The sequence below is a fragment of the Gobio gobio genome, assembly GCF_949357685.1.
Source record: "Gobio gobio genome assembly, chromosome: 7".
NCBI lineage: Eukaryota > Metazoa > Chordata > Actinopteri > Cypriniformes > Gobionidae > Gobio > Gobio gobio.
Window position 1 is genome coordinate 47,506,481 of NC_137103.1, and position 26,457 is coordinate 47,532,937.

Below are 26,457 nucleotides of genomic sequence, written 5' to 3' on the forward strand. Positions count from 1 at the left end.
AGGCCGATATGGCTAGGAACTATACTCTCATTCCTGCGTGATAATCAAGGAACTTTGCTGCCGTACCATGGGTGCAGCAGGTGCAATGATATTACACAGCGCCTGAAAATAGGCTAACTTCCGTCAACATAACCAACGTGACCTAATCTTCTGTGTATTCCAGTTCAAATAGATACAGTTCAGGATATGCACCAAAGTAAATATCTTCTGAATCGTCTCTCACAAATGTCTCCATGGTTATGTTGACAGAAGTTAGCCTATAGATATATAGCCTATATATCGGCCTAGAAAAGCGCAACTTTTCATTTTCCGTCGGTCTTAGTACACGATATAACTACAGAAGTCAAGTTTTAAATAGGAAAAATATTAAAACTCTTTATTTTTTGAGCGAGATGCTAACTGTCTAATCAAATTCAATTTCTATGCTAAGCTATGCTAAAAGTGCTACCGCCAGACCCAGAGAACAGCTGAATGGATTCGAAAACGGTAAAACTCAACTGTTTAACTCTTAAATTAGCCTATTTTAAAAAATAGTGACATGTTCCTTTAAAAAACAATTTTTAAGTTAAAATTTTAACAGATATTCTACAGGTTTTTCTGTCATTCCTGACTGATAAGTAAGATGCAGTCTTCTTTTTTGATGCTTTTCTGTTTAATAAACTTACTTTGTACAATTTACTAACCCTGAGCTCAAATGTGCTTTCAACCTCTGTGTGTGAAGGTGACGACAGCAAGTGTTACAGCATCCCATAACCTCAGCCCTGAAATAAGATACAGATGACAAAAATCTTGTTTTCTGCCATTTATGTCATATATAATGCAAAATATGTATCAGTATTTTCACATAAACATTATAAAACATGATACAGTGATTTGGTAGCATATGTTGTTTAGCATGTTCTGAGATTCAGTGTAATGCACAATGGCTGTGTTCAGAAAAGCATACTACTCTTACAGTGTCTGTAGTATCTAGTGTAGCATTTAAACAGGGCACAGTATGCATGAATTCCCAAATGATCTACATCTAATGTGCAGTATACACTGAATAATGTATACCAAATGCAATGTGCTTAATTTGATCCCTTCATTTCCAGTGTTACGAAAGGGATGCACTATTATTTTTATTTTTTTTACACAAAACTAGATTTTGAATGCAAAATAGAGCATATTACTCTTTTACATGTTTATTGTTATAAAAATGCATGGTTTCACTATTTTAAACAGCACATACCTCACAGTATTCAGTGAATAGTAAGTTAGTATTCCATTCCGAACACAGCCAAGTGTATGCAACATTTATTTAGACAATGCCATGTACTATACTAAAATACTGTATGGATTTAAAGGGACATAGTTCTGTTCATTGAAGGGACATCATGTTGTTTATTAAAATGAAATATCGCCCCCTTAAGGACATGTACCTCTACTGTTAGGTAAAAATTGGCTCATGATTTCATAGGCGGCATGTTCTACTAAAATTTTACAGCTGCACATACTATACGTGTCATGCTACAATAATAATAATTTGAAGGGAAAATAGGGACACGTCATGCCAGAATGAAGTCAAATATTCCATTCGTTCTGACCTAATGTGCCGCAAAGAGCTGGTAAGCATGACCGCATCGAGAATCAAATACGGAAACTAATTGTGGTGCAAAGTGTAGCTGCGTAATCTTTAATAAATAACGACACAGTCTACAAACAAACAAAGAAAAGAAAAAAAAATACAAAAAAAACTCCTAATTGAACAAACAGGAAAAAGCCCGGGAAGCAAATAGGTTGCGTTTCAGGGACTCGCTAAATCCTCCTCAAGGGATGATAGAGGTCTGTCTCCAACAATAACACAGTCGCCATGACAACATTGCACACTACCGTCTCTAGGAGTCGCTCCGTGGACATTCCGTGCGTCCGTCTGCACAATTAGCCCTCCGAGCCCGAGAGTATAATAGCATTAAAATACAATGAGGACAATGCTATGTACATCATCCTGTTTCTGATTCAAAACATTCAGGCTCCGTACCATTCGTGTGACATCAGGCGCTTTTACCGTTCCAAGGCAGAGTTTCTGAGCTGTGTTCCTCTGACGAACCGTCGCCCGGTCCCTCCAAAGGGGACTGAAAACTCTGGTCCAGAGAGTCCTGGGAAGAGTGAGTCGAGTCCGTGTTGTTAATTTCGTTCAGGGACTTTGACTCGGAGTCGAGGCTCCCTCTGGCTGGACTGCTGCGGGACAGTGTGACTTGTGTGTTCCTCATGGACTCCTCTTCCAGGTCGGACATTCTCTCGTGTTGCTTATTGGCCAACTCTGGGAAGAGACAGGAAGTGAGATCAGATCTGGGATACTATATTATCCCCAAGCGCTGTGAAGAAGAGCTGTGTTATCAATAGAGGTGAATTAAATTCAATAGAGGTTAAGCTCAAGCATTTGTGGCATATTGACAAGTTCTGAGTCCTGTCATGTCAACTGAGATATAAAGTCAAAGTCTATGAGAGTTTTACCCATACACATTTACACCATAGTGTAACTGAATTAAATATATATTATTTTGATAACCATCTGTCAAATTTGTACTACTATATGTTTGTTTCTTTTGTTACTTAAACACCACAAGTCAAATGTTTAGACGTGCTTGAATACATTTATGGTTTTCATGATTTTAAAAAGCATTCATCTAAAGGCACATGCTTGAACATTGATTTTTAGACAGGAACATTAATTTCTTTAATAACCTAAAAATGTATATGATTTTTTTTTAATGAGTTGGCATGGATAATGGAAGGAAATGCATAAAGGATTTTTACAATTTTAGAAAATATTTTTTTACAATAATGTATTTATACATTAATAATAGACTTTTTAACCTTTGGTCACAGCATAACAATTTTTATAACTTAACTATTATTCTAAAACAACAACAATAACAAATATAGCTGCAAGCAGCAATAATCGGGGCCAAGCACAACAGAAGCAAACAAGGCAACAAGCAGAAGACCAACAGCAAAAATGAGTATTTAATTCAACATTTTTGCTTAAAATTGTTTAAATTGTTTAAAACCCACATAAATACATTGAGTTGTATAGAGCCATTTTCATGTTTTGTTTAATTATAGCGCCATATATACAGGCTCTCTCTCTCTATATATATAGCTTGGTGGTGCAGTCCTACCACTTTTTTGTGTGTGTCCTCCGAGTGCCCCCATACATACGAGTTTCAAATTTTGTGAAAATATCTAATTTTGATTAGGAGTTATAGCATATAAAAAAAAAACACATCCGACTGATTAAATATTTTTGCCCCTCACTATCAAAATTTTGACATTTGGCTTAAACAAACAAAAAAGTTTTGGTTGAACAAACCATAAGGCAAAACCTAGCATGTTTGGTACCGTTGGACTTGAAAAGGATTCAGGAATCTAAGGATGTGACTCCCGTGAAAATAAGTCAACCAATTCCACAATTATAAGCATGTGAATATTTGATTTTACCATTAAGTGGCGCTGGCTCGAAACTTCTCAGGTTCCTTCAGGGCACCGTGCAGATGACTCATACCGAGTTTCGTAACAATACGCTAATGCATTCATGAAATACAGCATTTTACTGCAAAATAAAAAAATGATACAGCCTTGTCTATTTTCGCATACGTAAAATTATGTTGCGCACTATTAAAAAATACTTAATAAGAGTTTTTGTGCAAATCGGATAAACCTTCTTGGAGGAGTTCCAAAAAAAAAAAAAATGGGGCGGGAAAATTGCCACTACCGAAAATGACATCATAGGGTTCAATCGAATCGGCACGAGCCACGGAATCAGAGGAAAAAAATATTTTGTTTTTAAAGTTATTAAGTTATTAAGTTAAGTGCAACTTTGGACAGGTGTTGGCACTAGAGGGATTGAGTTAGAGACTCCAAATTTGCTATAGTAACAGTTCAGACTGTCCTGTATCTGTGTGCCAAATTTCATAACTTTCCAGCAAGCAGTTCTATGGGCTGCCATAGACTCATGAGCAGAAGAAGAAGAAGTAAAAGAAGAAGAAGAATAACACCAACGATTACAATAGCACCTTCGGTGCTTGGCCCCTAATTATTGTATTAATATTAGTATTAATAATTATTATTAATAACACAAAAGAAAGTTTTCTAAATGGAACCTTAAAGGCTTATGTGTCAGGTATTCATATATAGAACCTTTTAGCGGTTCACATCATTTTATTGATTATATTTAAATCCAATTTAATTCATTCTTAATTTTAATTACATTATATGAATTAAGCAGCTCAAAAAACGTACTTTATCACTAGAAAACATTTAAATAACCTGTTAAACGTGAAAGTATTATGCAATCATTTAAGGCATTTTTCCTGATATATAAACTTTTTGGCATAAAAATCAAGAACCATAGAATTCTATATGGAACCTCATTGAACCATTATTCTGAGAGTGCATGTTGACTGTAAAGAAACACAAACAGATGCGTGCACACCTTGAACAGACAGCTCTTTCCAGCGCTCCTTGTTGTTCTGGATGATCTCAGAAAGCAGGTTTCGGACATGTTTCAGGTCGATGCCGCCCAGAGAGTAGTCTGTAACACCTCCTTGCTCTTCATTCGAACCCCGACCGCTGTGTCTCTGTACCGACTCCACCACCGTGGCCGAGCCCCGAACCGTCAAACTGCACCACACGAGCAGATTACAGACAGATTATCATCCCTGAATCAAACAGCTTTATCATGATGAACATGTGACCGTCACCTCACCTTGACCTGCGGACACCCCCAGATTTTACAGCTTCCTCTATGAGAGGACTAATAATCTTCTCTGTGGTGTCGACCAGAACAGAGAACGTGGGTTCGACGATAAAATCGATGAACCCTTTGGAGGAAAAACAATGTTGTTTGTTTAGAAACCTCTGTCATTCATTTAACCAGCTAGAAACTCATTAGCAATAATGGCTTTTGATTCAATCAAGGCGCCTGTAGTTATTGTGTCATTAAATCAACCCACATTTATTTTATGAGCTCCATTAAACATTACAAGAGAGCATGTTATTGTCTCAGCAGCCTCTTGATGGCAGTAAAGAGCTGAGCATGACTGTGTGGATGTGTTCATAACAGCATAGTAACATTGTTCTATGAAACTATTCTCTCATACTATAATATTTCTACCATATTATATATACTTAGCACAAATATGCACATTTTTCATATAATACATGGATGTTCATGAGTGGTGCCATTATCATCTTGCCATTTATTTATTGTTAGTTATCCTGAAAAGTATAAATTATATATACTTAAACTAAACAAATCTAAACAAAATATATACAAATCATACACAACAGGAACATTTTATGTAAAACAGTGGGTCCATTGTGACTATTACTAGTCAAATTTATTTAGTTGTGGATTTAAAGGTTAAAGTTCTGAAAAATATTAAGATGCAACATTTTTTTATATTGCTTCTAGTTCATCAACCTTGAAAATAGAAGGTCAAGTTGAGCACATTGCATTGTTGGATACAGTATTTCATGCAGTGTGCTTCTTTTGGCAAATGTAGCCGTTTGTGTATTCCATACATACAATCTGCCATGTAAGCAAGCATACATCCTACAGTGTGTATTGCAAAATTACAGAAGTAGTATGGGAGTGCGGTTCCAAACATGGCCTTGGCTATCAAAGATCACGTGTGTATACGTGTGTTAGTTCTACCTATCTGAGACTGGGCAATCATGGTGGCTTTCCGGTCACAAAGTGGAGAGAATGGCAGCCCTAGTTCTGCCTCCTTGTCACCCTGCAGAGATGATAAAAGAATTACTGACATGGTTTAATAAAACCATGTGAATAGACTAATAAAACTTTGCTCTTCCCTCTTTGTTCTTGAGAAGCCAAGCAGACAGAGACATCATGTACCCGTGATTTCTGAGCCAACATGATTTTGAGTGCAACTTCCAAAACAAACTCACAGTACAAACAGATCCTGGTTGTTAAGTTAGACTGTAACTTTGCTTGGTCATTACTCATTATAAATACATATATACACATTTATATATATATATATTTTTTTTGCTTATCTGATTCGATTTTTCGGGTTCTCGAAATTCTCTCTCTCTCTCTATCTCTCTCTCTATCTCTCTCTCTCTCTCTCTCTCTCTCTCTATCTCTATCTCTATCTCTATCTCTATCTCTATCTCTATCTCTATCTCTATCTCTATCTCTATCTCTATCTCTATCTCTATATAGTGAGGAAAATAAGTATTTGAACACCCTGCTATTTTGCAAGTTCTCCCACTTAGAAATCATGGAGGGGTCTGAAATTGTCATCGTAGGTGCATGTCCACTGTGAGAGACATAATCTTTGCCTTTGTTTGCAATTACACCAGGTTTGCACACACTGCAGAAGGGATTTTGGCCCACTCCTCCACACAGATCTTCTCTAGATCAGTCAGGTTTCTGGCCTGTCGCTGAGAAACACGGAGTTTGAGCTCCCTCCAAAGATTCTCTATTGGGTTTAGGTCTGGAGACTGGCTAGGCCACGCCAGAACCTTGATATGCTTCTTACAGAGCCACTCCTTGGTTATCTTGGCTGTGTGCTTTGGGTCATTGTCATGTTGGAAGACCCAGCCTCGACCCATCTTCAATGCTCTAACTGACTGAAGGAGGTTGTTCCCCAAAATCTCGCAATACATGGCCCCGGTCATCCTCTCCTTAATACAGTGCAGTTGCCCTGTCCCATGTGCAGAAAAACACCTCCAAAGTATGATGCTACCACCCCCATGCTTCACAGTAGGGATGGTGTTCTTGGGATGGTACTCATCATTCTTCTTCAAATGCTTATTTTCCTCACTGTATATATAAAATGGTGTAGTATTTACTTTGAAACAATTTTCACTCAGAAATTGTAAGTACATTTCACAAATAATTACAAAGAAACAGCAATATATTGAATTAAACATGCAATTATGAAGTAGAAAGACTGAACATATTTCTACTTGTCTATAACTTCAAAAAAATCTTTTTTTTTTTGTATACACTGCCCGGCCCTCCCCAAAAAAAGAAAGAAAGAAAGGGAATTTTTTTTGTGCATTTTCACTCTTGGATTGTCAGTACAAGATCCAAAAATTGATACCCCTCTTGCATCATTAGCCTGGCCTCCTGTCCCCATGTTGTGAAAAATCAAGAGTTCAGAGGCGTTGAACAGGTTATTGTAGTTCTCCAGACTAAATATAAGCCTTTACTAGTCTCACTTTTACAAAAAAGATTCAGCATTCCTAAAAATCAGTCAAATGCAAAATCAGAATATTATGCAAACATCCAATAATTAAATATTAAATAAAAATATATATTTTTAATGCATTTAATCTCACTTTATTGACCAATGTCTTGCTAATGACCTTCGACAATTCAGTTAAACTATGAGCAAAAATTACTTTCGATTTTTAGTTTTTATTGGTGAAGTAAGTGTTAAACTTTTTTCTCCTGCATCATATTCTTCCATTAACCAGAATGGCAGCACAGCTGAAAGGTTTGTTTGAGCTGCGCCCTCTACTGTACATGCGTGAATTTGCCATTTTACCTCAGTTTGAGGCTTATTATTTCATTTTGGTGTGAAAGGGTCGTTACATTTACAGAACTTTTATGTTATAAAAAACTGAAAAAACAAACGAGCCCAGCCCAGGTGAGAAAAAGTAAAGCAAAAGTAACGCAACTAAGTCATGCAATTAGTTACTTTTTAAGGGAGTAATACAATATTGTAATGCATTACTTTTCAAAGTAACTATCCCCAACACTGCTGGTAGGTGTATGTTAAATTCAAAAATATTTTTTAGCATTTTTATTACCTACTATACATACCACATTTTTTGGTCATCATGTGCATAAGCTCTTTGATGGATTCCATCTTTCTCTTGCAATTCACCCAGATAATGTTTGTGTCTGTAGTAAGTGTGTGTATGAGAGTTCTGCTTGTGTTATTGGAGACAAAAATTGAGATGTGTGTACCTGTCTGAAGAACTCCTCCATAAGGGCTTGAGTCCAGCGGTAGTGCAGCTTCCAGCCCTTAGCGGGGTGGCTGATATCAGCCGCATGTAGCATCAGCGACAGCACTTTAGCCTTGTCTATTCTGATAGACACACATTCATCACAACTTCATCAGTCAGATACAAAGATAGAAAGTTTGTAAACAAATTATGAATCCATAACTTACACAATCACACTTACACACATACACATTCACAAACAAAGAACATGAGAGGATTGTGTCTTAAGGCCCCGATATATGTCAAGCAAAATGTGAAAACACAAACACACAGGAAAGCCGCTTTATAGTACAGGCATGAAAACCGGTCAGGGGTGAAAAAGGTGTGAAGGATATTACCCCTCTAGGGGGGTCCGGGGGCATGCGCCCCCTGAAGAAAATTTGAAATATTCCAGTTATTATTAACACAATAACGTAACACATGCAGGCTACGTTGCTCAACACTGAGAATGAATAAATGTACACCTGTTTCTCCAGACTCGTGCTTATAATATAGTTCACTGAATCGCAGTTCACTGAGGGTGCATCTCAATCAGCTCCCTAGGGCGGGGTTACCGTGACCAACAAGACAAACACAAAATTGTGACCACCATTTTTGAAATATTATCTAATCGAGCTAATAGCTGCTTGATTGTAATCTCCGTCTATCCTGAATTGTTCATGTGGTACTTTGATATCCTACGCTGATCGTCTGCACAGTGCCGATGCATCTCGAACAAGCCTGGTGTGTTTGTGTTTCCCGCTGACTTGCTAGCGTTGCTGAGAAAGATGAGACGTATACAGTGACGTAAGACCTGGCTCTGTGGTGGCTCTAGCATGTGGAAAGGCAAACCGGTTCTTAGAAGGCTCGTCAGTCGAACCAACTCCGCACTAGCTCTGAACTAGCACCAGTTTCATGCTGGTGGAAAAGGGGTATGTCTGTCTTTGTTTCTCTACAATTTGCAATAGTTTTACTCTAGTAACTGTGCACTGTAAAAAATGATATGATCAATAAGTAATGAAGGCATTTGTGTTTACATCGCTTTAACCCTTAAATGCATACCTCGGGTCTTTAGCGACCCGAGACGTCATTCACTACCCTCCTCCTCATTAATTTTTTTAAGTTAGGCAGTAACCTTATTAGTATTCCTCAATCAAGAAAAAAATAATAAAATTATAATTGAATGCCTGTTTTTCCACTAGCTTTTTATCAAAATTGTATAGGGTCACTATTGACCCGAAGTGTGTAAGATTGTAGCCAGCGTAATTTTTTTTGGTAACACTTTATTTTGATAGTCCACTTTAGACATTCTACTAACTATAAGTAACTTTGCAACTACATGTCAACTAACTGTCATTAGAGTATTTGTAGACTGTCTGATTAATATTTACTATAACTTTATTTTGTTGGTCCCCCAACAGACATTCTACTGACTATAAGTAACTTGGCAACTGCAATTCAACTTATTCTACTAACCCGAACCCCAACACCTAACCATAACCAACCAGTCCACTGACAGTCAACTAATACTCTAATGACAGTTAGTTGACATGTAGTTGCAAAGTTACTTATAGTTAGTAGAATGTTTAAAGTGGACTATCAAAATAAAGTGTAACCTTTTTTTTCTGCACAATAATAAATCAATCTATAAATGAAAAAATAAGTGCAATTCACCTTTATTCCACAAGGTGGCAATGTCTGATACACAATGATGAAGTGATGCTTCACTTCAGACAGAAAACGAAACAATCATAATTATAATCTGCAAAACTTGAAATGGCTCAGCGATTTACTGCAGAGACAGTACTGAACACAATCAAATATTAGTGTTACTGTCACTTGATGATGGATCTGGTGAAGGAAGCTGTCAGTGATCAAAATATTTATTTTGAAGACGTTGAAAATGAGTTTTGAGAATATGCGTGAGATCGCGAATATGAGCCAGATGCTGAATGTACTGGGAAATGAGTTCTGACGAGGACAGTGATGATGGTATAAAACATCTGCTCAAACTGAACCCTTCCAAGCTCCAAAAGGTAACGAAATATGTTTTATTTTATTATTCTGTAAGTGTTACTCTAATATAAGGAGTTTTATATAATACCGCGACAGGTACAGAGCTATCCATGTTAGATATAAATCCGGGTCGCTAAAGACCCGAATATGTAAGAATGTTTGGCGAAACAGTCATGTATTTAAGGGTTAAGCAATTTTCAACTTTTTTATGCAAGAATCAAATCATTTGAAAAGTCAGTTTAAAGTAATTTAAGTTGAAATAACTTAAACATCCAAGTTGATTGTACTTTACAAAAAATGACAATGTAGTAGCAACTATATTTTGGTAGAAATGCTACCTAATTCCTTTTTATTACAACTTAGGCAGTAGCATTTCTAAGATTTAGCTACTAATACCAAAGTCCGTTTGGAAAAAAAAAAGACTATGCTAAAGTAATAAATAAAAAAGAAATACTAATAACAAATATAATTCATAACAAATGAAAATTATGCAAATCTAATAAATTCTTAGATATTGTGATATGGCCAAATCATGTGACACTGAAGACTGAAGTAATGGCTGCTGAAAATTCAGCTTTGTCAGCACAGGAATAAATTACATTTTAAAATATATTCAAATGGAAAATAGATATTTTAAAATATAATATTATTTCAGAATATTACAGTATTATCATACGAATGCTGCTTTGTTGAAAATAAAATACTTTTTGAACTGCTATATTATATAAATTTGTCTTTGGCACCGACAAAAAATACACAATTAAAAGAAGACAGAAATAGACTGTAGGCAGACATAAAATGAATTTTAAAATAAACTTTAAATGGGAAATGTAAGACGTCAAGAGTCTTAAAATAACTCTTGCTGAAGTCCTGTTAAAAATCATTTCTGCCAACAGAACAAAGGATTTCTTGCATCAGAAGCACACATTTGAAATGAGAAATGAAGAGAAAGAATGTCCTCATAGACCTGAAATGCTTTTTGTCCTATGAATTGGGAAAATAGATCCTGGAGTTCAAGTTGTTTTTTCCCGATCATTTTATGAGCCTGTTTAATGATCGGTTTGGAGCTTGATGGACGCAGGAACAAAAAAATCGAATAATTTACAACAAAAGAAAGAATAAGCGATAGAAAACTCTCCAGCAGTTGACGCATTTATTTCATCACATAGTATATGCGTCATACCACCCAGCTCTAATGAGGACTACGCAAGACGTTTGACACATTATCATAAGGAAGACACACCTTCGCACTCATTCATTATCACCCTCATGTTCACAAACGCTGAGAGAGAACAGCAGGAGTGTCACTCACCCCTCCGGCTGCTGCAGCGTGTTTCTCATCGTCTTGATCTGCTGGAAATGGCAGGACATATCTGTGCTCATGACCATCTCGATCACCAGCGTACGCAGCTCCCTGTGGGAAGCACAACACAGCGGCTCATCAGCAGAACTCAAAGTGCATGCCAAAGTGCATCCCCAGAATGACCCGTCCGAGGACATAATGTCAGTGTTTCCCAGCGTTGAGTGACAAACCCTAGCGTACCTCCAGTCATCTTTTGAGAGGTTGACCAGGATGTTCATCTCATCCTCTTGCATGAGTCTGTAGGCTGCGCTCACATGGTGGTTTTCCAGAACCGAGCGATCGTTGTACAGGATGGCCACTTCTGATCTGTGCAGAAGCAAAGGAAGAAGAGTCAAAAAATTTCCTACATGTTCCAATTACTTTATGCCATCGTTTTTTAAAAGGTTAGTACACCAAAACATTTAAATTCCTTCATTCCTCTTTTTATTCACCTTCATGTCATTCCAAGTCTGAATGACTTTCTTTCTTTCGTGGAACACAAAAGATGTTCTACGGTATTTGTGAAAGCTTATTGTTACCAGGGGCTGTCAAGCTTCAAAAGACAAAACAAAAAAAAAACACCATAAAAATAGCATGAAAGTAGATATGACTCATGTAGTACCTTTCAAGTCTTTTGAAGTTTTGTGTGGTGAAAAGAATGACTTTTAAAAGTTCTTTTCACTGAAAATATTGAGTTGCAGTTGGCAATTGTCATCATTGATGTCAAACTTGGCATCACAGATCTAAATGGGTGATTTTTACATTTAACACAAGATACTAGTTGCACTTGTACATATTCAAATTATTATTATTTTTGTTTGCTTATTCATGACATTGGTAACGAGACTAATGGTGCTTGGTGTCAAATAATGTCAAAGGCACATTTTGCACATTTCTCACCATACACTTTTTAAAATTTTTCTCACTTTGAAGCTTATAGCCCTGGTCACTATATTATATGGAGAATATATAAGGAAAGAACATTCTTGGACATTCTTCAGATTTCCTCTTTTTGTGTCCCATGCAAAAAGAAAGAGGAGTCTAAAGCCGTTTCCACCACAGGAATTTCCCCCAGGAACTAGGGACTTTGGGGTGGTACTCGGCGTGTTTCGAATAGTTGTTTGCTATTCGAATCAGCAATGGAGTTTAAAAAAACGAAAGAAATTATTCTGATTTGCTGATCAAGAAAGATTTCTTATCAATGTTGAAAACAGTTGTTCTGCTTCAGTTTCACGGTTTTTGTGGAAGCTGTGATACATTTTATTTCAGGATAGTTTGATGAATAGAGCGTTTAAGAGAGTAGTAGTATATAGTATAAATAGTATAAAATTTCATTTATTTGAAATAGAAATCTTTTGTAACATTATAAATGTCTTTACTGATACTGACTTTAAAAATGTACTGACAACAAACTTCTGAACGATATAGTGTATAGCACCTCAATACGGAGGCCCTAAAGGGACATGGTAAAGAAGAACAAAATGAGATGGGAGGGGAAATTATTTGTCAACGATTTTGTGTTCTCTCACAATTTTTTGCATTTCCCCGAAAATTTTTGGGCCCATACACTCGGCACAATGCAGCGCCAAGCGCAAAGTTTCTTGCTAGTTTCATCCCGACGCAGTTATCTTTTTCACGTCCTGCGCCACGTTGTTTAAATAGCAAATGCATTTGTGCCCATTTGTGCACCCATGGGCATGCAAGTCTGAAAACGAGGTGTGTTCACCTTGTTGGCGTGCTGCTATTTTTTTTATCAGCTATATAACTGAAAACAACTATGCCATTGACCAACAAAAACCTGGTCTAAAGTCAATAGCACAGTATTTTTTGTTAAAACACATCTCTTTACTGTGGCATACACATAAAACACTTTTTCAATGAAATGATAGTTAGGCTGCATCAACTAGGTCAGCCGGAACCGGGAACACTTCCCATAACACCTGATGTACTCGTTACATCATCAGAAGAAGGGCATCTACGCTGATGATAGTCTCTCTGTTTTATCCCAAGGTTTTTATCCTGAGGTTTACTGCAGTCAGCCGGATCCGGGCCGTATCCAGATCAGATGGTGGACCTGCGCCCAGAGAAGACCAACACATGACCCTGGAGTGTCTGCAGAGACCGTGTCAATTAGACTCCCCCTGAAATTGCATCATCGACACGGCATCCTCAATGAACCCGTCTCCGGCTTGATGACAACGATTGTTCGAATATTACAATTTAATAATACTTAAATCGATATGTCATCCTCAATAAACCCGTCTCCAGCGTGTTGCCTCCGATCTTTCGAATATTGTACTTTAATAATTATTTAATCAACACATCAGCCTCAATAAACCTGTCTCTGGCTTGTTGCCTCCGATCCTTCGAATATTCCGATGTATTATGACCTCTGACCTGTAAAGTTTCCAGAATAATAATCATACACTGCTTGTTAATTGGCCAGAGGAGAACTGGCATCCTGACTGAGCCTGGTTTCTCGCAAGGTTTATTTTTCTCCATTAGGTCACCTGATGGGGTTTTGGTTTCCTTGCCACTGTTGGGCGGCAGTGGCTCAGTGGTTCATGTAGGTTGTCTACAAACTGGAAGGTTGGTGGTTCGATCCCCGGTTCCACCTGACCAAGTGTCGAGGTGTCCATGAGCAAGACACCTAACCCCAGCTGCTCCCGACAGGCTGGATGGCGCCTTGCATGGCTGACACAGCCGTCGGTGTGTGAATGGGTGAATGTGAGGCAATGTGTAAAGCGCTTTGGATGGCCATTGGTCTGTTAAAATCGCTATATAAATGCAGTCCATTTACCATTTGACTCTACATTTTTCAACTAAATATCCAAATAAATCTAATTATTAAACTAAATTAACCATATAAACTAAACTACTGATCTAATTACTGATCTAAAGCCCACACTGTCACTGTGTGATAATTGAAATGAACTGATGACATCACCGTTTTCTCCACAATGGCTAGACGGCTGAATAAAATTATGCTGCATTATTTTCCTGTTTAACACTGTAAAGCTGCTTTGAAACAATCTGCATAAATAAAGTTGACTTGACTTGACTTGCACAAAGCGCACACACTCTGCTTATTACACACACAGGGATGCGCAGCAACACACAAAACATGCCAAATATTAAAAATAAAATGATTACAATGTAAAACATTATTATTGTGTACATAAAGATAAAAATGCCTACATATCATAATGGATAGTCATTGCACGTATAAGAATGACGAATGAAATTGGCTAATTATTTGACATAATAACATGTATTTAAACTGATTTGTCAGGTTGAGGGTGTCTATATACCACCATGTAAATAGTGAATCCATCATGGTGAAAGCTCAACTGGCTTTTAAAGGGAATGGGTAGATGAGACTCTGATTGGTTCATTGCACGTTATGCCCAAAACACACCCAGGGACAAACCCTTTTAGACCTTGCGCCAGGCACACAGTCCATTTTTCCCGTCGTTAAACTAGTAAAAGTGGATTCTGACACGCCCTAAGTGCACTAGCGGTGTGCGCTTCAGACCATGCACTTAGATTGTTAAAACAGGGCCCTTCGCGTTCACTCGCAAAGAACACAAAAGTTTTGCAAGCGGACACTAACGTTTTTGTAAGGGAACGCAAACATTTTGCGAGTGAATGCAAAGTTTCTCGGGGGAATGCAATTATTATTTTTCCTCCCATCTCATATTTTTTCCACCACCATGGGTCTCCCCACCGGGGCTCCGTTCCTCAAGAACCCTAAATAAAAAAGTTTCTCAATAAGAACAGGGGTTCTTTTTCTGAACCAAAAGTCCTGAAGAACTCTATTATATCTTACTGCAAGTCCCTGTCAGTATCCACCTTTTCACCTTCCTTTCCACACAAATACATTTGCAAGAAAAACCCTATTATTCAGTGAGCTAGACAGACAGTACTCAGGAGATTTACTTTTCATTCTCTAGAGGAGAAAATCTGAGGTGAACTACAAAACGAGGTGGAACATCAGCTGTAATCAGAGATATTAAGAGTAATGGCTCCATTTTCCCCATCACACAAGCCTTGTCTCCCACAAGTCCCTGATGATGGAGCGCTCCTCCAAAATTACTGTACACTGCAGCACCGTCCTTGCCATGAGTTTCTGTCTGCTGCAAAAGCTAGTGCTGTGATGTACTTCTTCGAATGAGGATGATTGTGATGGGCTGTCATGCAAAATGAGGCCTGCAGTAAAAAGATCTCAAGGATCCTTTGGCATGTATTAATGTGAATAAGATGTCCGGCCTGACGTGAACCAACACAACAACAACATGAATGGAGATTCTGACGTAGATTCTGCCATTGAAGATTAATTGAAAACATGATAAAAATCACTCTCGGCTTCACGAAAGCCCGCCGCAAGGAAGATAAACTGTGTTAGAAACATGACTAGTGGATTCTCTCTCTCTATTACAAATGCACACACACACACACACACACACACACACTCACACACACCTACGCAGGCAGCATTTTTGGCATGTATTTGTACATTTGTTCCAGATGGTAGGTAGCATCCTTATGTTTCTGAGACAGTATCACATGCATCCTTCACAGAGAAGAAAATTCTATAATGCATTGTGACAAGCTTGCATTAGTACAAATATCTATTCAAGATGGTGGGAAAAGCTAAAGAAATGCTATTTATAAATATTAATAATACATACAAATACTTTATAAATATTAATAAATGTAAATTTTTTATAAATAATACATAAATAAAATGATAAATTAATATATATTAAATTATATTTATATTGATTAATAATGGGAATATGTTTAAATAGTAAATACAAAATATTTTTATTTTTTTATATTTTTTTCAATGTACATTTATGAAATGCACTTTCTGTAAAGCAGCTTTGAAACAATGTGTATTGTGAAAAAGCGCTATACAAATACATTTGAATTGAATTGAAATATAAAAATACTAAATAAAATAGCTAGCTTATGTCTATATTTTAATTAAATCTGCTTTAGATCAGGGTTATTATTGTAAACTAAAACTATTAAAAACATTTTGGTTAATCAAAATGAAGCTGAAATAAAATAAAATATAAGTATTAGATGAAAAACTTAAAATTAGAAAAGTTGCCTGGGCAATAAACTGAAATAAGTTTAAGTTGAAGCACTAAAATTATCAACTGGAAATAGAGTATTAAACTAAAAATAACTAAAACTGAAATAAAGATAAATTAAACCTAAATAGCAACATTTAAAAATAAAAAACAAATCACATAACGCAATTACTAAAAATGAGACAAAAATGAACATGATCTGATTCAAAATATTAATAAAACTATGATAAATCTGAAACAGCACTGCTAGATCATCAGCCTTGATGTGATGGTGTCTTTGGAACCTGGTCTGAAGCTACGTTTAGCTTCATACAAAGATTCAGCGCATCTTTACAGCAGCTTATTTCAATTTTGGACAATTCACTGAGATTACTGGCTGCTTTTTATTGGAGGTCATCACACACCTGGTCTGGATGTGGAAGTTATTGGTCGTTCCAGTGTGTTCAAAGTCGTGGATAGCAGCAGCAAACACCATGGCCAATATTTCCAGTTCAGTGAGCCAGTGCTGTGAGAGAGCAGACCAATGAGCCATTACCCAAATAATCATCATTACCATCATTCAACATCTTTAAAACGCATTTCAACAGCTGCGCATATTTACCTGCAAGTTAAGACCTCAAGTGTTCAGCTCGTATTGACTACAAACAGATGTCATATTTGTTTTGTCAGTGCGTGACATGCATGCACAATTCACTGAGCGCTCGCTCACCATAATGCCAGTGTGGAGCATCAGATAGTGTGCCGTCTGCGTGACATCCGCAGCGTGGATCAGATTGTGGTACGGGTTTCTGTGCTTGCTGTAGCCCATTTCCAGAGCTTCCACAAATGACACCAAGGAGGACACTGGTATCTACAGAGAAGAAAAAACTACAGCACTTCAACCACACTGTCAGTAAAAATGCTTTTGAAAGAAATTAAAGGTTGCACTTTGTTTTACAGTAAGTGCACTTTCAATGTTCTTACAGTGTACTTACCAACGATACTGAGCAATGTAAGGTTACTACACGAGTTAAGCCTAGGTTGGGGTAGGTTTATTACCTAGTTAATACCCAGTTATTGTCATTACTACAATTAGTACAGAGTATGTTCATTTGAAACAGGACTGTAAAATAAAGTGCTACTGAAATTATTATTATTTAGTGAGAAAATAGTATTAAATTGATCAAATGCGACACTAAAGACATTTACTTAATAAGATAAATATAATTGTGTCATATTTAATTAATAAAAATGACAAAAGCACATAATTACTAAAAAATTATACTAAAATTAAAACTATATATTAATGAATACTATAAGAGTATAAAAGTTTGGAATAATTAAGATTTGTTTATGTTTTTGAAAAGTCTTATGCACACCAAGACTGCATTTATTTGATAAAAAAATACGGTACAAAAATATTTTGAAATATTATTACAATTTAAAATAAACAATTATGAATTTGTAAAAATAACAGACAAAAATATTAAGCAGCATTGTTTTCTGCATTGAGGATAATAATAATATTTACAGCATTCTATAATTATTAATAATAATTGAGTGCTAAATGAGCATATTAAAATGATTTCGGATCATGTGACACTGAAGACTGGAGTGATAATGCTGAAAATTCAGCTTTGCGTCACAGGAAGAAATTACATTTTAAAATGCATTCAAATAGCAAAAAAGTTATTTTAAAATGTAATAATACTTTCAAAACCATAAAAACCCATTGTGTTAAAGATTTTTAGCAGTCTGAGGCCTTAAATGGAGTATGTTACAGGCAGAGGGAACAGTTTGCATCAGCTTAATATCCAAGTTGAATCACATGGAGAGCAAGGACTCCATACCAAACCACCTAAACCCAAACACAGGCAACAAGTGTCTGTTGCATTTAAATTGTAATCATGGGGCTATGTGTGTGAGTTCAGAGTCTGTCGTCACCGCACTTGTGAAAAGGGTAATAGGTGATGAGAGCTGACACAATGGTGAAAAACAAAGAAAGAGAGCAGATGGAAAATGTCAGACTCCTCATATCAGATATATTTCACATATAAATCTCCTGTTACTGGGTAAAAACATGAATGCTTTGGAGACCAGACCAACTTTAGTTAAGAAAAGTTCACATAACAACTCGCATTTATGTCGTTTCAAACCTGTATGACTTTCTTCAGTGTTTAACAGCTTAATGGAGGGGAAAATTACCAGCAAATGACAACTTATACTTTACTTAAATTTTCAATATTATATTTCTTTTCTCACACAAAGCTATAGAGGGTGTGCACATGGTGTCACAGCAGGTGAGAATTCAGTGAAAACACACAAAAACGCATAACATGGGAAAGAGCTGTGCGATTGACTGTACAAACAGATTTAACAAGAAATCAGAGCTATCTTTTTACAGACTGCCGAAAGCTACAGAAAAGAGTAGCAAATGGATCGGTGAAATTCTCTGAAACAACTGGAAGCCAGCCAGTTTAGATAGATAAATAGATATAACACAAAGCTGTTCTTAAATAGATTCAGTTCACACAGCGGAACTGTTTTGTCTGCATGACGGTAACAGCTGACAGTTATTCGGACAACTTGAAAAGTTTCTAACAAATATATAGAAACAACTAGAATATCAATTGATGTCCTTGTCACTTTTACCCCATCTTGAAGTACGACCAAGTGTCTATTAGTGCTTCATATTACACGTCGTTTCCAAGCAGCTTTACATAAAGTCATAATGTTATGTCTAATTCCTTGGTGCTTTAACAAGTTTTAGGGCTGGCTGGCAATATAACATTGATCATCCGGATTTGGATCTATCTATATGGTATTTATCGTGTTTGTCTAACTTAAAGTGTTCACAGGCTTTGCTTTATGTATTTCCCCGGCGTCTAAATTGGGTAGGGTACAACCAGGGGCGGCATTTATGTATGGCCAAGCCAGACAAGCAGGGGAAATAAACAGCTCATGATGCCGCTCGTTAGTCATGTTGCAGCTTTGAAAAGCAAATTTAAACCGCCTAACGTCGTGTCTCCTAACCAGGCACGATGTGACAAGGTTTTCAGCGGCAAACCAGACTCGACCCGAGATCAATCAATCAAAAGTCGCAGCCAATCAGAAGTGAGTGTTGGTGGGCTCTCTCTGCAAGCGCACTGACTGCATTCGCAAATAAATGAATAATGAATGAGGTGAAATATCCATTGTTGCTTTCAGTAAGGCTATGTCTACAAAAGGTCACAAAAATGATATAAAACATTTTTTTACATTAAATAAAGCACATAATCTGCTCGTCATACTTTGCATGTTGTTCCAGCCACAACGCAGCAGACATTAAAAAAAAAATTTATAAAATAGAATCGTTGTGAATCGCCGTTGCGGCTGGTTAGTAAAAACTGATTAACATGGAAAAGATTATTTTTCTCACGTGGTTAGGACACAGTGAAGGCTTATAGGGCTGTTTAAGTATTTGCACTGATTTTGTATTGTTGTTAAGTCTGTTGTTAAGTTGTTTTAGTGGATTTTTGTCCACATTTTGTTTAGATTTAATGTGATTATTTGGGAATGTCGTTGTTGTATGGCAAGAAGGACTCATTCCATACCCTAGGTTTTTGTGAAACGCGCCACTGGGTACAACAGGGCTAAAGATGGAGCAACGCAAAGTTGATTCTGCGCTAATTTGATCTAATATATTATGTTTTTTAAAATGTTGTAGATTTATGTAGCAAATGAGAATCAACTAAATTTTTGACTATATTTTGAGACAAAAGTCTTGTTATTGATTTTCAGTTTTGTTTAAGGTAATTAAAGCTGCACTATGTAACTTTTCCATCCACTAGAGGTCGCCTGTTCAAGACAAAGGCGTAGTTTGATGACGCCACGTTTGAGCGCAGAATCTTGGGACATGAGGTCTTCACCTCACAGCCGGTGGGAAAGAATCGGGATAGGACCATAGACTGTAAAAAAATATGGACGTAGTGTCCGTGGATTCTGGATTCTATGTGCCGGGGTTCTATGTGCCTTCTACATTCTATGTGCCTATGTGCCATAGGATTCTGATGTGCCGTTCTGAAGCACAAAGTATGGACGAGATGGCCGTTGCCATCTTGGCAGCGCGTCACTCCCGGATAACAGAAAATGGGCAAAAAGGCGGGACGTGGGCGGAGCTTAAGTGACGCGATGACTAACAGACAGCAGATAAATGGCTATCCACCTGTCACTCGAAGTGGCCACGCCCTTAATTATGCAGAACTTTAAGGCTTTATTTAATGTAAACGAATGAGTTATAAAAAAAAAGCGGGACTTTTATTATGACACAGTCGCCGGCCCCACTTCCGGTTTTCCGGTTATGAGTATGAGGTAACGCAGCTCTGTTGATCATATTAGATACATCTGAGTGTGTTAATGAAGTTATGACGTTACTCTGTGCGTTCTCTCGGCGGCGGCTGCTATGACACTTGTTCACACCGCAGTGAGAGTAAAGCGTTTCTGCAGAATAAACGAGGGTAACGCAGATATGACGCAATCGACAGGCGACTCCCTCACACGTCCCGGTTCCTTGGTTAAAATAGCAATTTCTCACGATTTACAAATAGTTGGAAACTTTTGGGATATTGTAAGTACTCAACTGAACAAAATATATAACAATGCCCTAGTGGTTTTTGGATATTTTACTCCAAAAATGTTACATAGTGCACCTTTAAAGCAACAGTTATTTCAATAACGGAAGAATGTAAAAGTATGGGGTAAAATGCGCTGCTATTGCAGCAAAAGGCACAATAATTAACATGATAATAAACAGCTGGCTGAATTTTCCATATGTTGACATTACATGGTTAGATTCAGATGATAAATATAATTTATTAAGTTGGGCGTCCACCTTAGAGATCAAAAAAATATATTCATCATATCATATAATAAAATATAGTTTATTTGTTACTACTGTAAATCTATATTAAATTACTGTGTGATCTCATTTGGTGCTTTCAGAATCTTTATATTTTTTATAAATAATTTTGATTCTGTATTTTTAAAATTAACATATTTTAATGACATTAAAATTTTTATTGAACAAATTATTATCAAAATAAACCAAAAATAGTACAAACTTAAGCTCAAGTGATTGTTTTGAACAAGTATTATCTTAGACATTATTAAAAAGCATTTGTATTAATACTTTGTGCCTTTTGCCTCACGCGTGTGTGGGGTAAAAGGCTCACCTTGCCACCTCATACATTTATAAGATAACAAACAAACCACTTTTATGATTTATTTTCATACAAAATCTGTTGCTTCATCAATGTTCAATAAAAACTAATATTTTTTTCTGCAATCATACACTGTGGGAGGAGTGAAAAGCATGTTTTTCTTAAGGTTTGCCTTTAGCCCCGTTGTACCCTTTATATAAATGTCAGGAAACCCAATTCCTGGCCACATCTCAATGTCCATGGACCACTGGTTCTTTGGTAAGTTGCAAGGAACACTGTCAAGTCCAACTGCCTTAAATGGAAGAAGATAACCATTTGTTTTACTCTTGTTTTCACAGTTTCCCCTACTAAATCCAGTCATGCTGCAAGATGTTTTGGCACTCAGTCCTGCTGAGGGGGCATGTCCCGGCGGGAAAGTGATGTCAATGCATACCCTCTATAGTATGACTTCAGAAGTCTTTGAATGTGGTACATAAGCCATATAGGCTACATTTATGATATTTTATATGGTTCTTTTGCATTACTTTTGAAGCTTGAAAGCCTCTGTCCTCATGGAGTATGAAAAGGGGACAAGTTCAGGTGTATGGGTTGAAAGTAAATCAATAAATGACAGATTAAATTTTATTCAGTGGCAGCATGAGAGATTCCCTATGGGCGTATGAGTCAGAATCCAAAGTAAGAATTGTGTTTAATATCACAGTTTTGGTGTGTGTCTGGTTTTTGCAGTCTCTCGTACCCTGAAGCGGCTGATCAGGTCATATCTGGTGAGCAGTTCATACACAAGGAACTTCAGAGCGTGTTCGCTACTCGCCTCCTGGAGTGTGAAGACGTCAAACGACCATTTATCAACATCCTGAAAAGAAGGAAAACTCCTATGAATTGGTGGAAGATATGAAACTTTAAGGAAATAAACTAAATCCATGTTATAATCTACTGAAAAGATAATATGTACCTTTAGAACTGCAATTACAGATGGTGGATAGGTCAACCCTGCCATGTTGGATGTTCTTCTGTACATTCTGCAAACATGCACACACAAACCATTGTCTTTTTTTACTATTACCAGCTGAAGTTTATTTCAACAAGATACATTTAAGTAAACAAAAATTAAGACGTGTACATGAATTCACATGTAATTTGGGTAGCTAACGTTGAATACTTTTGGGGAGTTGATGTTCTGCAGTGCTACTGTATACTCCAAATTTACAACATATATATTTAAAAACATTTTGCTCATACTTAATGCATGCAAATTATTTGTCACACCATGTAAAATTAACTTGGCAAAAGTTGATTTAAATGGTAAGAAACCTCTAAATTGACATTTCACAGCATCTAAAATATACACTTTCCCTTTTACATTCATATAAATATTAACTTAATATCCTGATGTTGTTTAAAAAATGTTAAATTGACATTATGCATAAACTTCTTATTTACATTGAAGTCATAAAGGAAAAATAGCCAATATTAAATCTAAAGGAATAAAAAGAGTTGACTGGACCTCAGATAAATGATATGACCCCTTTACGTTTACACTATAAACAATATAAAATCATTAAGGTGTTCCTCACAAATAGAAGGGTTTTACTGAGGTCTGAAGTAAAAATGGGGCTTTACCGAAGTGTTTTAGAGATGAGAAGTACATTCAAGTGTGAATATTATATAATCAGAAAAAAAGAAAATAAAAGCAGGGCACTAACACTAAAACTTTCCTTTTTAAATGAGGGTGGAAAAGCACTTAATAATGAAAACGTCATGTTACTCAACACAGTCCAGATTCCAAAATAATAGTACATAATGATCAAATTCATTTCCAGTGTTCTTATTAACTTGGCTCTCGATAAATTCACCCCAATACTGGAAAATTAACAGGTTCATATATGCAGAACATTTTTATATCTCTGTCCAGTGTCTTAATTTACTGGACAAAAAAATGAACTCACAAATGTTAAAGACTGAAATCATATTCATTTTAATCCATCACAATGTCACAATTATACATAACCCCAAAAGGGACATGGTGGTGTAAAAAAAAAATATTAGATGGGAGGGAAAAAATATATATTTCAAAACTTTTGCATTCGCTCGCAAAACTTTTGCGTTCCCCCGAGAAACTTTGAGTTCACTCACAAAGTCAAAAACATTTGCGAAAGAACGCAAAAGCAATGACAAATATTTTTTTCCATCACCATGTCCCTTTAGAGGCTCCATACAATTAAGTGAACATTGGATGAATTTTTAATAATTTTACAATTTTGGTACTTTTTTTTACCAATATCTAGCACTAATCATCATCGTCTTTTTGTCTTTTATAAATTCCATTTTATAACAAAAATTCAAAAATATTTTTTAATGACATCATCCTCCAGAAAGCGATATCATTTTAGTGGAGAAAATAAATAATTCCGTCTTGTTTAGTAAAATTATGTATATATTTAAGAAATATTTGCATGTAAATACTGCAAATATATATATACACATACCGATCAGGCATAACATGATGAGGTGAAGTGAATAACACTCATTATCTCTTCATATCTTCACATCTTCCTTCACTTTGTTATTTGCACTACCGACTGTTTATCACAGTAACAACTGTTTACATATGCATCTTACACTGCCATATCTTAACTGGATTATGCTCATTTGCACTGCCGACTGTATTTATAGTACCAATGTTTACATTTGCATTTTTGCACTGTACTTCTAAATGTAATATGCAACCACTTTCCACTGCACTTTACACTTTTTTTTTTTCCGGATAGCTCTGTCCATAATTTATTGCACTACCCTAATCCACTGCTATTCCTCATATTAGCCTAGCATATTATTGTATACCTCTATCTGTAAAATTCTGTTTATAGTAATAGCCATCTGTATATTGTATTCATAGTACATATTCACCTGTAAATTCTGTTTATAGTAATAGCCATCTGTATATTTATTCACTGTACATATTCACCTGTAAATTCAGTTCTGTTTATAGTAATAACGTCTCTCTATTTATACATATTTATACATATTCAGTACATATCCATGTCCTGCACTTACGCATCCATTGTATATCCTGCACTTGCTGCTATTGCACTTCTGGTTAGACCTAAACTGCATTTCGTTGCCTTGTACTTGTACTTGTGTAATGACAATAAAGTTGAATCTAATCTAATCTAATCACTGCACCTGTTAGTGGGTGGGATATATTAGGCTGCAAGTGAACATTTTGTCCTCAAAGTTGATGCGTTAGGAGCAGGAAAAATGGGCAAGCGTAAGGATTTGAGTGAGATTGACAAGGGCCAAATTGTGATGGCTAGACGTCTGAGTCAGAGCATCTCCAAAACTGCAGCTCTTGTGGAGTGTTAGTGGTCTGCAGTGGTCAGTATCTATCAAAAGTGGTCCAGATAAGGAACAGTGGTGAACCGGCGACAGGGTCATGGGCGGCCAAGGCTCATTGATGCACGACGGGAGCGAAGGTTGGCCCGTGTGGTCCGATCAAACAGACGAGCTACTGTAGCTCAAATTTAATGCTGGTTCTTATAGAAAGGCGTCAGAATACACAGTGCATCGCAGTTTGTTGTGTATGGGGCTGCAGAGCCGCAGACCAGTCAGGGTGCCCATGCTGACCCCTGTCCACCATTGAAAGCGTCAACAGTGGGCATGTGAACATCAGAGCTGGACCACGCAGCAATGGAAGAAGGTGACCTGGTCTGATGAATCACGTTTTCTTTTACATCATGTGGATGGCCGTGTGCGTGTGTGTCTCTTACCTGGGGAACACATAGCACCAGGATGCACTATGGGAATAAGGCAAGCTGGTGGAGGCAGTGTGATGCTTTGGGCAATGTTCTGCTGGGAAACCTTGGATCCTGCCATCCATGTGGATGTTACTTTGATACGTACCACCTACCTAAGCATTGTTGCAGACCAAGTACTCCCTTTCATGGAAACGGTATTCCCTGGTGGCTGTGGCCTCTTTCAGCAGGATAAATGAGGAGATTGAGGAGAACAACAATGCGTTTGAGGGGGTTGAATTGGCCTCCAAATTCCCCAGATCTCAATCCTATCAAGCATCTGTGGGATGTGCTGAACAAACAAAGTCGAATCCATGGAGGCCCCACCTCGCAACTTACAGGACTTAAAGTATCTGCTGCTAACATCTTGGTGCCAGATACCACAGCACACCTTCAGGGGTCTAGTGGAGTCCATGCCTCGACGGGTCAGGCCTGTTTTGGCAGCAAAAGGGGAACCAACACAATATAGGTCATAATGTTATGCCTGATCGGTGTATATTATACATATTCATAAATGTATCTAACAAGATGCTATATACTATTATTATTATTATTATTATTATTATGTAATATACTATACCGCCCTGATGTATTCTTCATTTAGCTCTTTGTTGGAATGGAATATTATATTAAGTTTCATATAAATGTAATGGCCATTGTGTACAAAATCAAATAGTTTGTCCAGCAAATATTTTTGAAAGTCTGGCTTACCTTTTTTTTTTTACCACAAAATAACAGATATTTTTCTAATCTGAATGTCTTTTATCATTACGAGAGCGAGAGCCCCTAATATCCGTTCGATATCACACACCACCCGGTGATCAGCGCTTCAAGCTCAACAGGTGTCTATGACATTCTGAATGAGTTTCCATGGAAATGAGGAGCTCTGCCCATGTAAGAGGGAGGCAGCTCACACGCATTACTCAGACATGAGGGTACATGCCACAAAGAAGAGGACTGCGATGCAAATGGAATGGATCGAGATGTTCATTTTCAGCTACTGGAAAAGATTATGCAGAACA

At 36.9% G+C, this 26,457-nt stretch overlaps 1 protein-coding gene across 4 annotated transcripts in view; it reads right to left on the bottom strand.

Annotated features, from left to right (window-relative positions):
* Positions 1 to 789: 789 nt before the first annotated feature.
* The window catches only part of pde1a (phosphodiesterase 1A, calmodulin-dependent), a 96,301-nt gene continuing 70,633 nt past the window's right edge, over positions 790 to 26,457 (bottom strand). For all 4 annotated transcript variants that reach the window (XM_079822524.1, XM_079822525.1, XM_079822527.1 and 1 more), the window contains 11 exons: positions 22,597 to 22,663; positions 22,381 to 22,497; positions 17,177 to 17,317; positions 16,872 to 16,972; positions 11,567 to 11,692; positions 11,336 to 11,437; positions 7,991 to 8,111; positions 5,702 to 5,783; positions 4,751 to 4,865; positions 4,478 to 4,665; positions 790 to 2,302 (listed from right to left, as the gene is read on the bottom strand). In XM_079822524.1, the coding sequence (XP_079678650.1) occupies positions 2,034 to 2,302; positions 4,478 to 4,665; positions 4,751 to 4,865; positions 5,702 to 5,783; positions 7,991 to 8,111; positions 11,336 to 11,437; positions 11,567 to 11,692; positions 16,872 to 16,972; positions 17,177 to 17,317; positions 22,381 to 22,497; positions 22,597 to 22,663 (1,429 nt within the window). In that variant the 3' untranslated portion in view covers positions 790 to 2,033. The remainder of the gene's footprint in view (positions 2,303 to 4,477; positions 4,666 to 4,750; positions 4,866 to 5,701; positions 5,784 to 7,990; positions 8,112 to 11,335; positions 11,438 to 11,566; positions 11,693 to 16,871; positions 16,973 to 17,176; positions 17,318 to 22,380; positions 22,498 to 22,596; positions 22,664 to 26,457) is intronic.